The 21,807-nt window shown below is 33.6% G+C and overlaps 1 protein-coding gene across 10 annotated transcripts in view; it reads left to right on the top strand.

The window, feature by feature from the left end:
- Window positions 1-21,807, top strand: part of LOC147071642 (aquaporin AQPAn.G-like) — a 128,010-nt gene that overhangs the window by 97,921 nt on the left and 8,282 nt on the right. For all 10 annotated transcript variants that reach the window (XM_085946827.1, XM_085946831.1, XM_085946833.1 and 7 more), the window contains one exon: window positions 15,898-16,041. In XM_085946827.1, coding sequence (XP_085802953.1) covers window positions 15,898-16,041 — 144 coding nt within the window. The remainder of the gene's footprint in view (window positions 1-15,897; window positions 16,042-21,807) is intronic.

The following is a 21,807-nucleotide window of genomic DNA, read 5'->3' on the forward strand; positions in this document are numbered from 1 at the left end:
CACGCCAGCAGAGAACCTAGCGGAAAAATTTGAAGCTTGCAATTTGAGATTTTTTTTCGATAATTTACAATTTCAACTGTATTAATTAATACATATGTATCTGAAAACATTAAAAAGATTTTTTTTTTAATTTAAAGATAAACTTTTAAATATAAAGATAAATATTTAAATTCATCGTTTTAATATTTTTTATATTTATTTAAAAAAAAAACAATTTTTATAAAAAATATAAATGTGTATAACTTGAAATCATTTTTATTTATATCAAATATATATTAGAAGAGTATTTGATAATTATTTTTTAGTTTATTAAATATGTACACATTTTTACGATACCCAGATGTCCGTCATCTAGTTGCCCTATTGTTGGAGCTAAATCGTCTTGGGTAACTGGATATACATATATATTTTGCTATTTTGATTTTTTACGCATGCTTGTAAAATCTCCCACATGGAATACATAACAGCGCACTGTTATTTATTAAATATGTAATTACTTAGTATGTAAGTCACCATTTCTTAACACTATAACATACCGCACCCCCAGTAAGATACTGTCGTAAGTCTGAAATGGGCGTTTTCGAGTTATGGATGTGGTTGGATTCGTATTTTTTTTTGCTATTTTAATAAAATACTGTCGTATCTCAAACTCAAATATTGTCAGAGAGAAAGCACTTAATACAGTACATTACTTTCCGAAAACTGTTAAATAGATAATAAAATAGTGTTGTAACTAAGTTACGACAGTATTTTACAAAAAACTTTCTAAAAAACTAAAACAATACTTTTCAAAAAAATACTGTTGTAACTCTGTTACTACAGGAAAATCTTAAGATACAGCGTAATTTTCTCACTAATTGCATGGATATTATTGTTCCAAAGTATTCAAACAAAAAAAACTGGAAGCAGCAGAGGCAACAATTTTTGTTATCAACAATTAAATGGAAGTAAAATACAAGAAGTATGCAAAAAATACTTTATCAACACATTTGGGGTGAGTAAAAGGTACCTACTGCTCCACTGCGTGGAAAACAAGAGATCTCCTTTCCGGAACGCCAATTCCAGAACAAAGAGATCACCATGGCAATCACAAAAAAATTGGTGATGATGAAAAAATGATATAAGAGCTCACATTAAGTCTTTCCCAGTGATCGAGTAACATTATTTGCGTGCACAGACGTCTAAATTGTATTTAGATGGTAAATTAACAATTGCTGAAATGTATCGGTTATACAAAAAACAACAAGCTGACAGCAATATGCCATTTGGAAAAGAACACTATTATACGCATCCATATTTAATGACGAATTTAATATTGGCTTCTTTAAGCCTAAAAAAGATTTGTGCGTTGAATGCGACCTATACAATAATTCTTCACCAGATGAAAAAAAACAACTTCAAGAAAAATATGAGACACATCAACCTGGAAAAAAGAGACAAGGGATGAAAAGACCAAAGACGTAGCAGAGTCCCGAACTAATGGCCAAAATAGTGTCATTAATGTAGCTGTATATGATTTGCAGGCTGTTTTACCGCTTCCTTGCGGAAATGTGTCAACTAAACGAAAGTTTGGCAATGTACAATCTTACAGTCTATAATATCACTGAAAATATTGCAAACTGATACATGTGGGACGAGAGTCAAGCTGCATGAGGATCCAATGAAATTGGTAGCTGTGTACTCGATTACAATGCATGTGAAAAATATCACCACAATGAGCATTTTATTTTTTACAGTGACAATTGTGCCGGGCAGAATAAAAATAAATACATTGCTGCAATGTATTTATATGCCATCATAGGTTTTTGGTCACCGGGCATAAACAAAATGAAGGCGATATCGTCCATTCTACAATTGAGCAGCAGAAGACTAGGGCTCTAAAAAGTGGACCAATATTTGTGTCCAGCCAAATGATTACCATTGTACAAACAAGTAAGAAAACAGGACAACCATACATAGTTAAACCCATGACGACAAATAATTTTCTCAACATGAAAAAACTAGCAGATCAAATCGGTAAAAATTACAACACGGATGAAAATGGAAAAAAAGTTTTGTGGCAGAAAATTAAAGTTATAAAAGTAGACAGAGACTATCCATACATTATTTTTTTTAAAACCAGTTATCATGAAGAATGTAGGAAATTGAATGTTCGACAACAGCAAATAGGTAAACCGTTACCAATAGATGGTCTCAATTTATCCAAAGCATATCAAGAGTGGCCAAAAATAACGACAATTAAAAAGAAGGAGTTGCTTTCCTCTGCACCGCTAAACATTGTGAATTTTATTATGATTTTTTTGCTTCTCTTCCAAGTTATGTTTAAAAATTAAAAATCGTATGTAAAAATTTTATTTTCTCATTAAATTAAATAATTAAGTATTTTTTTGTTTTTTTGAACTAATAATTGTATTTTTCTTTTTTTTTTCAATAAATCTTTAAAGATTGTACCATAACTTAATATTTTGAAAACCTTCCTTTACAGTGCCCAACAAATTAGTTGAAATTATTAGAGTGATGGTAGGGAAATTTACATAGAAAGTATTGAGTTGATTCAAATTTTACCATGAAATTGTCAAATATCCTAATAAAATACAGTCGTAACTCAGAAATATTCAAATATCTCCGTTTGTATATGTTTTAGAGAAAAATGATGAATACAGTTGAAAATAGATCATGTTTTTCCATAAAAATGAGTAATAATTTTTACATTCAGACTTTTCCTGTATTTACAAAGAATATTTGAAACTTCAAATGGCTCTCCTGCAAAATGCCAATTTTTGACTTACTACAGTATCTTACTGGGGGTGCGATACGGTTTTGATTTACCGCATCACTTCACCCAGTTCTTGTCTTTATAATATAAGGGTTGAGTTTTATATTATTTGCAGACCGTCCTGACATAGTAGGCATCTTGCATACAGATCCGCATTATAAATAATATTATATTATATCGAGGTATATATTGAATCATTTTTTTTTGTCTGCTAATGTGGGGTTGTATTTTTGTAGAGTATGCACCTAGCCATGTGGTATCGGTTAACTATAATTTATCCAATCAGATGTTGTTTAAAGGAGTTGTAAATAAGAAGATGAAGGGTATAACATCATAACTTTCCATAATATGGCTCACGAATTGATACTGGAAGTAGAATGCTAAAGTGGTCCGAAGTACTCAAAGCGTGCAACCCCTCCGTCAAGTTAGTCAACTTCCCACAGCCAGCGGCGTGGCGGCTCGAGCGGCCAAACTCCCAGCGACAATAAATCCCTTTACTTCTTAACCTTCAATCGTGCACTTTGTGCGATACACATAAATAATTATTCTCGTTTATATTTATGTGGAGCCGAAGCCGTCCGACTGGTAGAAGCAGTTTCCAGTCGGCCAGCAAACTTCTCAAGTGGGCGGTCGCAGTCGCAGGTCCGACCTCAGAGTCATTGTATCTTGCAGCGAAATTAGGACAAAATGAAAGAGACCGACAGGCGGCTACTACGCTACTGTGGTGACCAATCACTTGGATTAAATACAACGTATTTTTATGCTTCAATCAACGGCTTATTTATAATATTATAATGCATTTAAAAGCATTCTACTTTGTTAACTTGCTACCTATTTTTATTGTGAAATGTATCTAATCTAATATAACTGAAGTCTGCTACCTGACATCTTCAGAGTACTGGGATTGAGAGTGAAAATTATTTTTTTATAAAAAATCGGTGTGTGTCCTTATGTACGCGCGTTAGAAGTTATACTTCTTTGGCGTAACAAAACAAAAACAAAACTTGTGATAAACTAGATTCTTTGACTAGCTCTTAATTATCTTGTTAAATTACACACTCAAGAAAAAGGACCGCTTATTGGAACGCCGTTAGTTTATTTCTATACACTTTAACTTATATTACTAAATTATATAGGTAATGGTTTCTTGCTGTTTTTATTTTTAAAGTACCAACTTTCAATCTGACGTTTAATCGTTTGTTTACGCGAGGAATTGCAAATGGCCGACAATAATAAATTCGCTGCCTAGACAACGGAACAATTCTAAGCTATAATATTATTATACTGTATAATCGTCACGATTGCAGTATCATACTGTGGCGTAATGGTAGTGCGTTCGGCTGATAACCGAACGATCGGTTGTTCGAATCCAACTGAGTGCGTTTTCTTCGTGTGAAAAAAAAATGTGTTACATGTCACACGCCAAAAATACACTCTGATCTGATTTCCCAAACGCGCCAAAAGAAGTATAACTTCAATAGATTTTTTAACGTAATACTTAAACAATACTAATAATAATCCACAAATACAGATGTAATACTATTGTTTTTAGAGAGGCGTGAGTCGAGTTGTATTTTTATAAAGACGAAGTGTGATTAAACGAGATGTAGACATCTTCGCGTTTATGAATGAAGACGTAACGTTACAGCGCGAATTGTGCGAACAAACTATTGCCTTTATTACTTACTTAATTGATTCTTATCGCCGCCCAGACGTCAGTATTATCAATAATTGTATTATTACTCAGTCATGACATGATATTTACCAAAACCTTCGATTGCTTCGAAATGTATTAATTAACATCGGGTGAACCATCCCAGATTATTATAATAATATATTAAAACTCGTGCAAAGATGTATACAACTATTTGGTTTAGGTTTCCCTTAGAAAGAAAGAAAGCATTAGAAAGAGAAACTGACCTCATCGGTCATAAAAATATTTAATATTATATGAGATAATATCTCCGTACATAGTACGAATAATTTTATTTCATGAATAGATGAATATTTTTTATATATAAAAAAGATAATATAATTATTAATAACATACTCATTATACTCGATCCGATTTAGAACTAAAATAAATAATATGCTGTCCTGCTTTGACATTTCTCTCGCGCAATGGCTTATAAGAATTTAATACAGTAATACGTGGTATATAATATCGACGTTGGTCTGTACGATGTAACATTTTACAAGATCCGGTAGTGTTTTAAATTTAATGGCTTTTATTTTTTATTTGTAATGTTCTTGTGCTGTGTTTTGATAAAGTTGTCAATTAAGACAAAGCAAGATATTTCATGACAGTCTCATGAATTTATAGTTAAACTGCGTTATCGACTGATGTAATATGGATGTTGCATACCTATTATGTCAAAAGACAAGGACAGTACCTCCGATTTAGCTAGATGACCTTTTCATCACTGTTTTAATAGTACATCAAAATTAAGTATATTTTACTGAAACTGCTAAGTACCTACTACAGTTGGGGTGAAAATAATTATTTTTGATTTGTAGCGAAAATCTGTAAGTATTTGGCTTTACGTTACTTTTTAATGTTACATATACTTATACCAGATTCTTCTTCTTATTGTGCCATCCCCTAGCGGAGGTCGGCCACCATCAAGGCGATCTTATCTTTGTCGTCTGCTACCCGGAACAGTTCAGTGGAGCTGCACTCGTACCGATCACGGAGGTTCTTAAGCCACAAAACGCGGCACCGTCCTCTGCTACGCTTACCATTGATCTTTCCTTGAATGACAAGTTGGGGAACGCTGTACTTTTGTCCTCTCATATTGTGGCCGAGGTACTGTAGTTTCCTGGTTTTGATACTACGTAGAACTTCTCGGTCCTTCCCCATTCGCTGAGAACTTTTGTCACCCGGTCAGTCCAAGGAATTTTGAGGGCCCAGATACCAGATAAAAATTTAAAATATCCATTTAAATATAACATAATAATATAATATGTAATAATAAGTTTGAACCCGACGAATTCGTTTATTAGTAAACGTGATACTTTTTATATATGGCGAAATAATACTATTACCATGATAATGATAATAATCTAGACAAGTAGGTACTTTTATTGCTTTGAAACTAATTTACTCAAATAAAAAATAGAATGCAATTATTATTATTGTTAGATATTATAGAAATTGGCTTTAACTAGTTCACGGAGGAAAAGGTTCGTATATAATAACATATCATGTTTTAAGTATGAGGACAGCACATGCGAAACGAACAAGCGTGGCGTTACGAAATTTGCAATAACTACATGTACCTACCTACTTATATATAATATCCAAAAGCAGAGCAAGCAACTCGCCGAATTCGACGCACACACTTGCCTTGTCATGCTTTCGGCTTCGAAAATCATGAATGAACTCATACCATCGACGCTCACTTCACTCCTCTCCGTGAAAAGTGAGCGACATTTATATTTTCCTTACTCTAGACCGGGCATGTCCAACTTAAAGAAAATTCCCATTACCTACCTAGTAGGTATCTAGCATCAAAACTAGCTGTGATCTACCACACTCTCCCGTTGTCATTCATCAACTTAAAGAAACATTTATTATATTTGGCTGACGAAAATGAGCTTTCTGAGAGAAAAATATCGGTGTGTATAGTTATGTACGCGCGTTAGAAGTTATACTTAATAATAATCATAAATAATACTTAGGTACATAAATATAGCTTCAAATCTTGATACAAAATCTTTACAATGAAAAATAAATATACACCCCAATATAAATAAAGTTTTATGAATATAAATTAATAGTGTAGAATGTTAGTCTCCAGAAATTTGTTTATAAAAATATATATTTATTATGACACAATATTGGCTATGTTTACAACACGTGCTCTTTACTTGGTTGTATTGAACGATTAGCTGAATGACACTATGCGCACGCGCATGTACCCTTGAGACAGAAATGAATATAATAATAATAAATTATGTGTTACATCGGCGCGCAACTTCATCACACGCTAAAAATATACTCTGATCTGTTTTTCCAAACGCGCTAAAAGAAGTATAACTTCAAAATTGAAACAACAAGAGTTGTCTTTCACCGTCACAAAGAAACACTAAATTTCCCATTTGTCGTAAGAGCATACCACGTGACGGTAAAGGAAAATTATGTAACAGTTTAAAACATATTTATTATTAATGTATACGTCTTTTACATTTTCATAATACAATTCATATGGGCATAATATGATGCGATCGACCAAAATCCATTCTGCCATCGACGCGTCGCACATGCTGCGCCTGCCCTAGACCAGTAAATTCTGAGTTGTTTGACAGAAACCATTGAAGCATTTTATAAAATCTCTAGGAACCAGAGGGAAAAATTAAAAATATACTCGTAATTTGCAATTCCTTACGTAAACAAACGATTAAACATCAGAGTTGGTACTTAAAAAATAAAAACAACGAGACACCATTATATAATTTAGTAATATAAGTTAAAGTGTATAGAAATAAACCAACGGCGTTCCAATAAGCGGTCCTTTTTCTTGAGTGTGTGATTTAACAAGATAATTAAGAGCTAGTCAAGAATCTAGTTTATCACAAGTTTGGTTTTTGTTTTGTTACGCCAAAGATGTATAACTTCTAACGCGCGTACATAAGTACACACAGCGATTTTTTTTAATACGTAATATATATTTTAATACGTTTAATAATGTAATTTATTAATTCACAAAAGTAGTGAACAATACTATACCGTGGTCAGCGGTGCAGTGTTGGTGGTAGAAGGGCGGCGCGGTTCTTGAGGACAGTCAGATTGCGAAACGCTTTTCGGAAATTACGTTTTGTTACCTTCTCGTGTCATTCTCCCTCCGCACGAAAGTACGGCAGATATTTTTTTAAATCTCATGTGGCTAATAATGCTATTATGCCAATTTATAATAATAGTTTTTTGTTAAACGACTACCTACTCTGCAATGTATAAAAATATTAAAAACGTACAATAATTATTATTGGTTTATCTAGATCGGTATCGAACAAATTTGTATTTATTTTGAATGGGTTCAATGCTCTCCTTTTTAATGAACCTATCACATTATATTACTACTACTAGCACTATACTACTTCACCATGTTCGATCCTTAGAAGATCATAGGGGCCTTCACAGAGTGGAGGTTGTATTAACATATTTTGCTTTTACGAGAAATGGATGTTAGCCACTTACTCAACATATTAGGTCCATATTCTGACTCCAAACACAAATTGAAAAAGGTTTCAAACCTAGGACCCACGATATTATAAGACGACGCTTAAGCCACTCGGCCATCGTGGGCGTTTAATATAAATAATATCAAATCCAATGTATCATTGTCAAGTGTCTTTGGCATAGATATATGTCATATTGACGGTTGAATTTATATAATAATGCCTAATGATTAATAAATTAATACTATATGCCTTTTATGAAGCTGTTATAGTTATATAATCAAAAGAAAAGATTTATTTTTATACTTACAAGTAATTTTTAATACCTACATAGGTAATATATAATTATTTATTTTTAATGTTGGTAAATTTATTTTTAAAGATTTAAAATTGCAAGTCAGCAGATGATTCGTTTAAAAACAAAAGGAGGTACCTACCTAACGTTAGTTATTGACTATCATTTTATACATTTTTCAAATAAAATAATGACATTTCGTTTATGTGTTCGTTATAATCCTATATATTATAATGCTTAATAAGATGTATGTGGCTTTTATTAATCCACTATTATAAATAGGTAATGTACAAAAGGTAACTTATATTATATTAATATATGTATACGTTTTAATAATACGTAATCTAATAATAATAATATTTTAATAATAATGAATTAACGTTGTATTGACCTTTGAATCTTTGTTCCAGTCATTTCTCATCGAAAGTGCAAATTGGCAAAATGTTTTTAGCATCGGCACTCCTCGCAATATGTCAATGACTCGCCGAAGCTGTTGATCATTATTCAATCATGCCTCGAGCAATTGTTCTAATTTTTTTAAACACCTAAAGGTCTTCGGTTTAGCTTCAAATGCAAATAGAACATTTTAATTTTTTTAATATAGTAAAACACTCATTAAAAAAAATCGGTGTGTGTACTTATGTACGCGCGTTAGAAGTTATACTTCTTTAGCGTAACAAAACAAAAACAAAACTTGTAATAACCTAGATTCTTCGACAAGCTCTTAATTATCTTGTTAAATTACACACTCAAGAAAAAGTACCCCTTATTGGAACGCCGTTGGTTTATTTCTATATACTTAAACTTATATTACTAAATTATATAGTTATTTATCGATGTTTTTATTTTTAAAGTAACAACTGCCACTATGATGTTTAATAATAGTTTGTTTACGTAAGGAATTGCAAATGGCCGACAATAATAAATTCGCTGCCTACGCAACGGAACAATTCTTAACTATAATATTATACTGTATAATCGTCACGATTTGAGTATCATACTGTGGCGTAATGGTAGTGCGTTCTGCTGATAACCGAACAATCGGTGGTTCGAATCCAATCGAGTGCGTTTATTTTTGTGTGAAAAAATAAATTATGTGTTACGCCAAAAATACACTCCGATCTGATTTTCCAAATGCGCCTAAAAAAGTATAACTTCAAAAATCGATAAGTAGGTATCTAACTTTCTAGCTGGTGTTTTACTATAATAAGGTTAACTTAATCATTTTCGCTCCGGGATAGAGCATATTATTATAAAACTCCACAAACAAAAGGGTTATCTCAACAGACTCATTATGCGAGGGACGGTTATTAGCCATTCCCTTAACCCGTTTGGTACATACTCTGAATTGAAACACACAATATTCAATCCCGTAATCTATCGCACCGTGAGTGTAAAACCAAGGCATGTGCAAAAGACATATTTTGGATATATTAGGGTTTGATGTCTTCGTTTTGTTAGGAGAAATAGAGTTTCTAAAAAAAACCATAATATTTGCTTTATATCTACATTATATTGCATATTCTTTCAGTTACTTCACTTTTACATTATCAAGTACACGATGTTTGCAGTTGTTTTGCATTTAATCTCGAAATTGAAAAATTTGCAGATGCCTTGGTTTTACACTCACGGTGCGTACTGTTATAGAGGCGGTCAATATAATATCTACTACTCCACTGAATACGATACTATTAATATTAAATTGACACCCACGGTGGCCGCGCGGCTTAAGCGTTGAACTATCACGCCGTGGGTCTCAGGTTCGAATCCTGGGTCTGGCAAGTACACATATTGTTTTTCAATTTGTGTGTGAGTCAGGGTATGGACCTAATAGGTTGAGCAAGTGGCTGACATCCATTTCTTGTAAAAAAAAAAAATCTGTTAATACAAACCCCCCCACTCTATGGAGGCCCATATGATCCTATTAGGATCGGACATGGCCGGAATTTTTTTTTTAATGTCGAATAGATTTTTTATAATATATAGTTTAAAAACCACTCCATATTTAACCTATTATGTACTAAAAATAACGTATGAGACAATTTCACTGATTAGCATAACTGGTAGTAGATACCAACTTACCCTACGATTAAATTATTCCGTATAATGGGTACATAGTATTATGTACTATCACTTGTCGACTGATATCGCTTTGGGGAGGGGGGGGGGGGGGTTCGCTCGAAAGAAGCGCAAATGAAATGAGAGATGAGACGTGTCTGTGTTGTTTTAGCGGCTGTCTGTTGCGTCAACTTTTTGCAGTCAAGGTCCGACTTTTCGCACGTTACAATTTAAAGAAACCGCAAAATAATGATGTGCACCGCGGGACACATATTGTTTTTAATATTTTTACATTGCCAGATGAACGCTCGCGATCGATTCGTATGATCAGTGACGTCCCTGGACAAAACGCCGCCCCTAGGCAGCGAAAAAAGGCCACCCCATTTTTATACAGTATTTTTCATTATCCTTTCATGACTAAAATTTCTAAAAAATGTGTTGTATAGATACATTACCGACAAAATATATAATTCTAAATCTAATTTAAATGCTAGCTCTGCTTCAATATAAATATTGTGAGTCCACGGTTTCAGATAGATAGATTTAAAAATACGTCTAGCGACTTCCAAAATTCGCGAGTGACTGGCAAAAATATTTGGACAAATTTTAAATTATTTTAATTAGTGTGTACCTACTTATAACTCAAAAATCTGCACGTGTCATTGCTGGTCATCAAGAACGTGACCTCCAACGACAACGGAAGTAAACCAGGAATCGCTAACTCGACAAAAAATACAGTCTAATATAACCCAACCAGTGAGCTGATTTTTTAATGGAAAGATATTTCCGTTATTACTAAGTTTAGGTATGTTTAGCTAATGATTCTCCTCCATTTGCCGCCCTTCGAGTAACTGCCGCCCACAAGCGACACTCAATCTGCCTACCCCCACGGGACGTCACTGCGTATGGTTGCCATTCGCGAGAGTGAAAGATTCAAACAGCCGCATCACTATTCAATTCATAATACTCGCTCAATGCTAAATGTTACTTTCTCTTCTTCCCGAAAATCAATCATCACTAAAGCATCACTCAGGCTCAGATTATAAAGAATCTAGATACGTATGATGATTACATGTTTATCCATTTGACGGAGGAATCTACAACGAAGCGTTCAGATTACAATGTCATATTGTATTGGCACTCGTACATTACTTATGCACGCACACCCCTTCTTGTATTTATAACTATTTATCTTTGTATGTAGGTATAATTAAAATTATTTAGCAGATGACATATACTATCACACACAAATAAACGATGCTACATTTTCTTCATACTCAATATTAGTCTTGACCTCCAAAATACTTCTTCGATCCCTTATTACAACGTTTTTCTTAGCTCGTATTCTTATTTGTCCGGTGGTTCTTTGTCTGGTACAAATCTTGCAATCGATTTTTAACTAACTTCACGACTAGCTAGACATTTGAAACTTTTAGAATATATAAGAACACGATGCCAATGCATTTTTTTTAATACTTAGAATTGAATTAATTTTCAGTTAATTCTATTTTGTATGAAAAGTTATTTCGATACCATTATTGGTTGCTAAGCGGATGGTCCTAGCAACTAAATTATTAATATATACGTGCGTTACTATGGAAATCAAAATGACATTTCAGTATTATTTCTCTCAAGTACAAATTTTTTTGATCGTTTAAGCTAGCAAATCAAGTTTATATTATGATTTAACAGAAAATTTAAAAACGTTGTAAGTATATGAAAAGTTCTTTTTATCTTGTAATTTTATTTTTATCATCATTTTACTGAGTTTTAGGATGTTGCAAATATTTCTAAGTATTAAGTTCAACTCTTGTCAGTATTGAAATTTCTTGCCCCTCATTTTCTCTTCCAATCTATTGTGGTGGAGCCTTTTGTTTGATTGGACGGACTCATGTCATTTTCATGTCAGGCAACTGTACAACAAAAAATATAGTTCATTTCTGTCCCTTACTCGGCACATGCCATTACATAGTATTAGTATAATAAAAACAAAACGTCATTTTTCAAAAAATATTGTTTATATTAATTATTTTTGCCTGACAAATTCACCGATGTTATTATATTTACTTGCATATTGAAGGTTTTGTTGTTATTAGTTTGAAAATGCAGCAGCAAACTGCAACGGTCAAGTAACGGTGCGTTGAACTCAATTGCACTCGCGCGCTGCACTCTGCAGTCAACTAGTTTAAGAGCTGTTGCCGATGCTTAGTAAGCGTATAGGTGCCTATCAGCCGCCGGGTCACATGCTTCGGGGCATCCCGCCAATGTTGATTCAATAATATAAAGGCGGTCGTGTAGGGTTGCTATGTGTTTGGGCTTTATATATTTGTTTAATAAAGTTAATCATAGCAGGTATTTGATAATTACTGTGTTCGTTAATTCTTCTTCTTTTTCTTCTGTGACACTACCGCACGGATTATTCGTAGGTTGGAGGATTTAAAATGGTCAATGCACGCGGCATCTGGTAGCACTTCGATCCTCCTACTAATTTCGTCGTTCATATTTTTATTGTATTCACATCACATCTCATAGTGTTCACTAATTGCAATGTGCAATACGCTGACTATAAATTAGAACGATTATTTTTTAGACCGAGGGTTATTAAAATAAAATAAACATAATGCGCGACAGGTCAAAAATCTAGTATATGTAACTTAGTACATAGTGGAACTATATTACAATTCGCAGGTGTATTGAAATTGTTTACTGCAATTACCGTTTCAATGATAGCCAATAATATCATTATATACTATATAGTATGCCATGATGACGAAAAACGGTTTACATACGACAGGATATTAAATAACAAACTTAACCAGAACTTATAATATGTATATACCTAATGGTACGTTTACATTTGACACTAATATCGTCATATTTATGTATGACACCATATTCACTTAAGTGTAAACAGTAAGTATATTTGTATCTGCCACTTATTTTGCGTGTGTCGACTCTCACCTGCCACTTATTCAATCTACTTATATACGCAAATGTAAACACCGCGTTTTCGACAAGTTCGAACTTGGAGCGATATATCACCGAAGTTGGACCACCGTCTACTTTTATGTCAAGTACCTGACACAATATTCGTAGTTTGACAGGTACCTAGTGAATTGCATATGTATATTTCTAAAACAACGGACAATCAATAATCATAGGTACACCATGAATGTATGCCCAATAAATGTACTGTAGCGATCTGTCAAAAATCATAGACAATGAGAAATAAATCGGATGTGCCGTGTTCTATGGATTTTGTTCGAAAATAAAATATCGCTTGTTCTCGGCACATACGATTAATTCTGATGCACTCTGTGAAGAAAAAATGCGCTTCAAATGGTATTACCTAATTCATTTTGGCCCACACCTGCACTCGTATTAGGTACGATAATATTATATTGAATATGCAATGACGATCAAGTGCTAGATATCGCAATGTTACTGTTAATCGTTCTTCTACGCATTTCTGAATTGTGTGTCTTGTTTTTTGGCAAAAGGTCCAATCTTGCAAACTAAAGTTCACAAATTGAGTTGGATCTTCGATTTTAAACTCTGACATTAAACGGAAGGCACCTAGTTCTTCTCGTCGCTGAATCCATTCCCGCATCCATCTAGACCATTTTTTCCTCCTTTTTGTTGCCAAAAGACTTAAAATAATAACACTCGCTGCTTTCTTTTTTAACATTCCCATATTGACAACTGACATAACGTTTTTGAGAAGTATACAAAATAAGTGTCCGAATAAATTACAATATCATATGTAAACACCGCATATATTTATTCCAATGTTGCCATTGAATAAAGTGTCGAGACTTTATTTCAACGAGAAGTATACCAGAATTTTATGTCAGATCCATGCAGGTGTAAACAGTAAATGAAATTTTATGTCCGACACATAAAATAAGTATAACGGTATAAGTGTCAGATGTAAACGTACCATAAGATGCAATATTTCCTAGAAAGTAATTTTATTTCGAAGAGCGTGTGTAGCCGCGTAGCACGTCTACGCGGCGTAGCACGCAGTCGGTTGTATGGCAGCGGCTATTACTTTGCAGTATATTCGTTGCTAAACATTGTGCTCCCTAATTTTTAAGATTTTTTTTATTTATATAGATACATTAGAAGAATTAATAAAATTGGAGTGTTTGTCTATCTCTCCCTTTTGGTTGATTCGGTTATAACTCAAAAACTACCAAACCGATGGTGATAAAACATACAGAGCTATAATTTAATAGAGTTTTATCTTCTTTTCGTAATCCAATCGTGGAGTTTCCATACAACATTCGTCCAAAAAAAAAATATTCTGCCAATAGATTCCTCGTGGTCGGTTTCCAGTTATAAACGTAACGTGGCCGTCATCGATTCACTTTTATAGATATTTGAATTTTATTATTCGATTTACATTTCAAAATAAAATCTAGATTCTCGATATATCTGCCGTCATTTATTTTTATTGGCAGCCCTGCTTTTAGTATGTTATGGGAGTAGTGATTCGAGAATGTGTTGTCCTGTTCCATTTGCATTGGAATCGGCCAATTACCTGGTGGCGATTTGAATTGATTATAATATAAAACTAATAAATTGCGAATAATTCAATAAGTCAATAATTGAGATTTATTTGTTGATTGCAACGTTTCAATCGTAATGTGTGATGATATTACGATGAATATTTCATGTGAAAAATTAATTATTGTAATAATATTATTATATTAACCGCAATGTGTACTTAAAAATAATAGAATGATGGTTGCACACATTATTGCTCAATAGTATTTACATAATAATTTATGTAATTCAAACACCACTTTTAAATGCGATCAACCAAACAATGTACTTCTAACTAGAATAAACATCGATTTCACATTTATTTTCAGCTTACCTTATGTATTTTGACTATGGATTTGAAGTTCTCCACTTTTACTCACCTCATCGGATAATATTATGTTAGAGGTCATTTCCAATATCCAGTGCTTGTAAAAAATAAAATATTACGACTCACCTGCAACAATCGCACCCCGGGCACGAAGAAAAATAGTTTAGATATGAACAAAGTTACGACCAATTTCATCTTCTCTTGGTAATCCAACCATGTAGTTTCCATATAAGTAACCTTTTTCCAAAAAAACTCTGCCGATAGATTCCTTATGGTCGGTTTCCAGATACAAACGCAACATGGCCGTCATCGATTTAATTGACTTTGAGCATTTTATTTTTCTTGTAAAATGGAATTCTATCAAGTAAATGCTTACTCAATTAATACATTCACTGCTGGCCAGATACTTTCCAATTAATTACCACATTTAAATAGCATGATAATTATATCTAATGACCAACTAACGCAAACACGCCAGTCGTGTTGTCAGCACTAAATGGGAAAAGTTAAGATCATTTTCTTTTAATTAGCTACGAAGTCTCAACTGAGTCTTTTATGTAGACCGGGTCGCAGTTAGCAGTGGCTGATTCAGAAATGCTGGTGGTTTCCCTAATTCATCATTAAAGCTGTAAAATAAAATGAAAATACATACAACAACATACTTATTATACTTTCGACTGTGTGAATAATCGTAACCGAATATTATATGTGAAGGCGATAGGGCACGTGTCCGGAGGTCACATCAATCCCGCCGTGACGACGGGTCTGCTGCTGTCGGGTGACATCAGTCTCCTGAAGGGCGGCTGTTACGTCATCGCGCAGATCGTCGGAGCAGTCGCCGGAGCCGCTCTTCTACGGGTAAATATATTCAAAATTAATAAATGCAATATTTTAACTAAATTTAATAAAGTTAAGGGTGAAAACATATTTATACTGACTCGACGCACCCAGTAAACATTATCGATACTCGACATTCAATTAATTACTAGCAAGTAGCACAAAATTCGTCACTGAGACCGACTGGTATGCAACACATGCTCCGTAATTGATAACATCGCTAGGGTATTGTTGCAAATGGGTATATCATGACTAGGATTAGTATTTTTAGGTGCTAAAAAATGATTATTAGGTATCTAAAATATATAGATATAATTGGAAAATATGTTATTAAAATTTCATAAATATGTGCTAAAAAACAAAAATAAGTGCTAAAAATTTAAATAAGTACCTATTACAATAAATCATATATATTTCAACAGTTTCATTTATTATTTATTCACAAACAGAAAACGCTTTATTTCAATAAATAATAAAATAATACTTCAAATTTTCGAAAGTGAATTTTTGACGATTCGATCTTAGCAAATTTTTATACACGGAAAAACTTCTTTCCACTTCTACAGATGTTATTATTGCGTATGTGAATGAAACTATTTCTGAAGTAGAAAAAATTAAACATCTGAGGAATCTGATGGATTTTCCAAAACAGCTTTAATATTCTGCAGCGTTTGAAGTCCAGTATTTTTATTTAAAACACTATTTAATTGGTCCAGTAACATTTTGTGTTTATGTAAAAATATGTGCTTAAACCTAGAATATGTAAAAATTTGCAATGATCCAAAAATATTGAAAAAAAATAGGGCTTAAATGTTTCAAAATTGTCTGAAACGGATAGATATTTTTGATATTTGGTTGTGGGGCCGCTAAAAAAATATTTAAATACCTAAGAATCCTAAGCCTAATCATGACGATTCGGCGCCACTGACTGAACACCACGACAACTGGACGATGAAAATCTGGGCTACGCTACGTTTCGACTCAACTACACAAGCAAGTCTAATATTAAAAAAACATACCTAGCTACCAGAAATAAAGCGACGTTTGTGGTAGTGGTGTGCTTTCACAACTCAATCTTGAACTGAACTGCATCGATATTGTGCAATAATAGTTACAAATTGGTCGGTATTGTACAATTTGCGCAACGTATTCATCTAAATTTAGATCCACACAATATATTGGACAAAGCTTTAATAATTTACCGACCAAATAATCAATAAGAATTTTTGAAATTCCACACCATAATTCTTGCTTGGCAACACAGTAAAACAAAGTAATAATACGAGAAAAGTCTATAATAATATAATCATTATAACAAGCTTGAGTCGTGGAATTTATTTAGAATGATTTAGATGACTTATTTCTGTATTTGACTTTTGATTTTGGTACTAATAACTACTGCCTTACTAATATACCACTAGAGACGAATTTATGTGATCTGTATAATATTCTGCAGGACTATATAAAAACAGTATTGCTGTTCAGCTCGTTGCTTCTCCCAATCCTCAATGTCAGTTAGCTATATTTCATTTGTTCTGGAGTCTCTTACTTCATTTATAAATTTTTAGAAAACTCTCCCTTCAAAAAAATCAACATCACCGACTCAACGCATAGTTGTGACTTGTGACCAAAGTAGGTAGCTCAGAACAATTTTTCATTCATAACGGAAAACAAAAAAGTTGACGTTTGTATTAGAATATTATAATGTTAAATGTTTGAAAATACTTTCTTACACAATATTCATTTTTTTCACCGATCTCGGTCTGGACTGGGTATAATACTTACTTTTCTTGTGTACTATTTGAAAACATAGTAAACTGATATTAAATCAAACGAAAATAATTTTATGAATAGATCTGTGGGCCACAGGTCGCCAACAGCTACAACATTAGCAATAATATCGTTATCATGAAAAAAATATGAAATGTTTACCTATAAAATATATTGTCTTAGCCCCTTTTTACGATTTATTACTCCTTATAATTAATTAAGTACCTGCCAAGATGTCAACCGTAGTTTAAACAATCTAATATAATATATACTTAATGATGTTCTTCAAAGAAAAATAATTATGCCAGTCATTAGCGGTGCTTTATTTACCTTTTTGTTTTTTGCAAATTATATTTATTTTAGCCAGTTGCTTGTTTTGAAATCGCAAAATCTGAGCACTACTGACACGTCAACAAAAAATATGATGGCATTAATCTCAGGTGGACACAAAAAAGTGTCCTCTCATATATAGCGACCTCATTTTCAAAATTATTTCATACCTATTATCTCGAGCTCTCAAACTGTGGGTAGGTAATATTTTTCGAACGCTCTAATAAATTATCAATCTATAATCTATTTTGCAGTTAATTATGTATTATTATATCCTCCTGCAGTTTAGCGAAGCTCATTATTTCGCATAATATGCAATACGCACAAAATGATCGCATGATGGGCGTAGGCGAGATTCTATGGATCGTCTTGGTATGAATTCTTTATTCTTCAGAAGCTACGGCTTCATAACTATTCATGGTAATTTTAGCAAGAGATCGGTCGGATCCTCTACAGTAATGCAGCACATCAGAGGTGCCTCCAGGGCTCTGTCTTCGACTCCCTTCTCCGGAACGTCCTCTTTGATGATCTTCTTAGGACTTCGTTTCCAACCGACTTCGTCACCTGCGCCGCTGGTCGAAGCCAGAAGAAGGGGGAATATTGAGACAGCCTAAGGATCAATTTTGGTCTAGAGGAAATCAATTAGACTGTCATTTGCGCCAAATAAAATGAAAGCCACATGGGAGATACCAGTATCACGATACAATCCAGTAATATCACCTATATCCAGGGGCGGATCAAGACAAGCCTGAGCGGTAAAAATTTCGGGGCCCCCCAATTCAAGTTAGAAAAAAAAAGTTTTATGCATAGAAACTCTCATTCATTTAATAAAATATAATATAACAAAGGTAATAGAAATAAAATTTAAAAAAAAAAACACATTTTTTAAATAAATTTTCGTCTTGCTTTATTTCTTGCAAATTCGTCAATTATTTTGGAAGTGTCAATTCGGTTTAAAATTTCTTGCTCTATATACAAAATGATCATACTATTTAATCTTTCTTCTTCCATAGTATTTCTCAAATATTTTTTTACACGCTTTAAAACAGAAATCGATCTTTCATCTGACGCATTAATTAGATAAGGGGATTGTTAAAAAAAATATATATTTCTGCATTTGGAAATGTGCAAGACATTTCTTTGGCGGCTCGATGGATGTCTATTGTGGTTTTAATAGTGTCCTTGTTTTCTTTAAGAAATATTAAAAAATGGTCAGCTTCGTCTTCAAAAGTACAAACATCAATGTCCTCTTTGTAAATATCCATCAACTTTTTTTATCCCGTTCTTTTTTTCTTCCATTGATAGATTCCAACCAAAAAATATTCGAAAAGGCTCTATAACTATTTGATATGTCTGTGTTCTTTGCGATAGTTCTGCCTTGGTCTTATCACATATGACATAAAATGAATTTACTTTGAAATATTCTCTAGATGTAAATTCATGTCCGACTTCTTTGTTTTCGTCAAAAAACATTTTTCTTTTTTTTATCTGCGAGTTTGTCCATATTCATCATTAAAAGATAATTCTGATAAATCAGTTGCCTTTTTTTCAACTTTTTCATATTCTTCTCGGAAATTATTGATGAAATTTTCTAATGACTTCAGTAGGATAGAACCTTTCAATCGTTCGCATTCCACTGTTTAGTAGCGAGACCATAATAAAGTAAACGATGAACTGCACCCAATCACAGAAATTATCAAAATCCGTATGTAAGAAAAATCTTTAAAGAGATTCAAAGATCTCGGGACCCCACGAGGGCGCTTAGTCCGCTTACCGCTAGACCCGCCCCTGCCTATATCAGCGATGAACTAGATAATATGCTAAAACTCGATCGGCATGCGAAAACCGCGTTTTGCAAGGCCGGTATGGCCTTCAAGAGAGTCGACCGTATGTCATGGATGAAGCCTAAGAATAAGGGCTCTTAAAATTGCCTACGACGCCAATTTATGGGGATCGCTGCCTACTCTGCAAGCGTGTGGCGTATCGTAAAAGGTATTATAATCAGTGGATATCTCTTAGGTGGGCTATGCAGGGCAATGTTGTCAATCACAAAGGCCTACCCTGCCCTGCCGTGCAAATACACCTTGCACATACAGCTACGCGGTGCACCACAATCCTTTTCAAAGGCGTAGAGGCGGACGTAGGTAGAGTCTGTATTCTATAAACTGGCGTACACGTCACACGGAAAGTATTGTGCCATCGCGTTCAACTGTTGCAAGTTTTCAATGGGAGGGAACGAGATGGATGCTGAAGCGGGGGGGGGGGGAAACCGGCACGCCAGCTTATAGAAGACAGAGTGAGAGAGACCTGACAGTACTATACTGTGGCACAAATGAGGATCTCATTCACGGTTCAATTATGGTATTTTGTGGGCGTAATTGTAACAACGTCACCGGCCTCAATACTGTGATATAGAAGGAAACTTGAATCCACTACATGACTACACCATATTCCGCGAAAATCATTACATTAATGATATAATTAATTCGTTGATCACCATCCTCAGTAATGTAGCAACGGGTATGAATTAGTACCTGTGTATTATTTAAAATTTTCGTCAACAATGTTGAGGAGCTTCGCCTAATAATAATAATTATGGTGTCACACTTTGCAGAAAATAGAATTAAAAATAATTCATTTATATCGGGCTCTTAATGATGGTGGAGTAGCGCGAGCGCTTGTCACTCGAGCTTCTTTTTGTGTTTATTATTTCACAGCTGAATGCAGAAATAATCAAACATTTAACCATAACAAGCATTTACCATTTTATAAAATTACGTATCACAGTATTAAATGATAATACATAACAGAGGCGTAATTAGAAAAATTGCGCCCCAATACTAAAATATTACAAGGGTTCCCTTCAGTGTTTGTAAAAAAAATCAGTCCAATATCAATGTCTAGTGTAGTGTCGAGAGGATTTTTGGTCTTTTCAATTTTTCCTTCAATTATAATCGGCTTTTCCATCCAAAGTCAAAAGCTTTTTCTCAGCATTGCTTCCGAAAAATAATCAGATATTCGTACGATTTATTTTTGTTCTATGTAGGTACTTACCTATATATTTTGCCAACGGTACAATAATATAAAATTATAATAAATCAATGATTTAGAGACGCTTGTCCTATTGGGCCATAATACTTTGCATCACAGAAAATATCGTGCATTTTTGGTACGAATGAAAATACCAAGTAAGTTTTTTTAATAAGTCTAATAATTCGATAACAATATTCAGTTGACTAATAATAATATATTTTGAAAGAACAATAACTATTGTATATTTTTTATTCAAATATATTTGTCTTATGATAATATGTAAGTACATACGCGTATAATTTAAATTTCGTACGATTTATCATAGCGTGCGTCCACCGCAACGACTGGCATTTGAGACTTGACCCCGCTATATACAATAGGTGTGTTCCAGCAAGGTTTCCAATGGATTGACATTTCACAAATTGGCGCAATGAGCATGCGTGGTAAGTAAACGTTAAAGAGTTAAAAATACTACGCATATGACCCCTATTTATATTGGCAGCGACAACTTGCAAATCGTACAACTGACAAATCCACCCTGAAGGAAAAACTACGCATATGCATACTTCACAATTTTATTAAAATCCAACATCATGTTATTAGGACACCAAGCTGTCTGCAAGACCTAGCGAGACAGACTGGCGACAGCCAGCT

This window comes from Rhyacophila brunnea, unplaced genomic scaffold, assembly GCF_057557595.1.
Source record: "Rhyacophila brunnea isolate RB1 unplaced genomic scaffold, BYU_Rbru_1.0 scaffold_2, whole genome shotgun sequence".
NCBI lineage: Eukaryota > Metazoa > Arthropoda > Insecta > Trichoptera > Rhyacophilidae > Rhyacophila > Rhyacophila brunnea.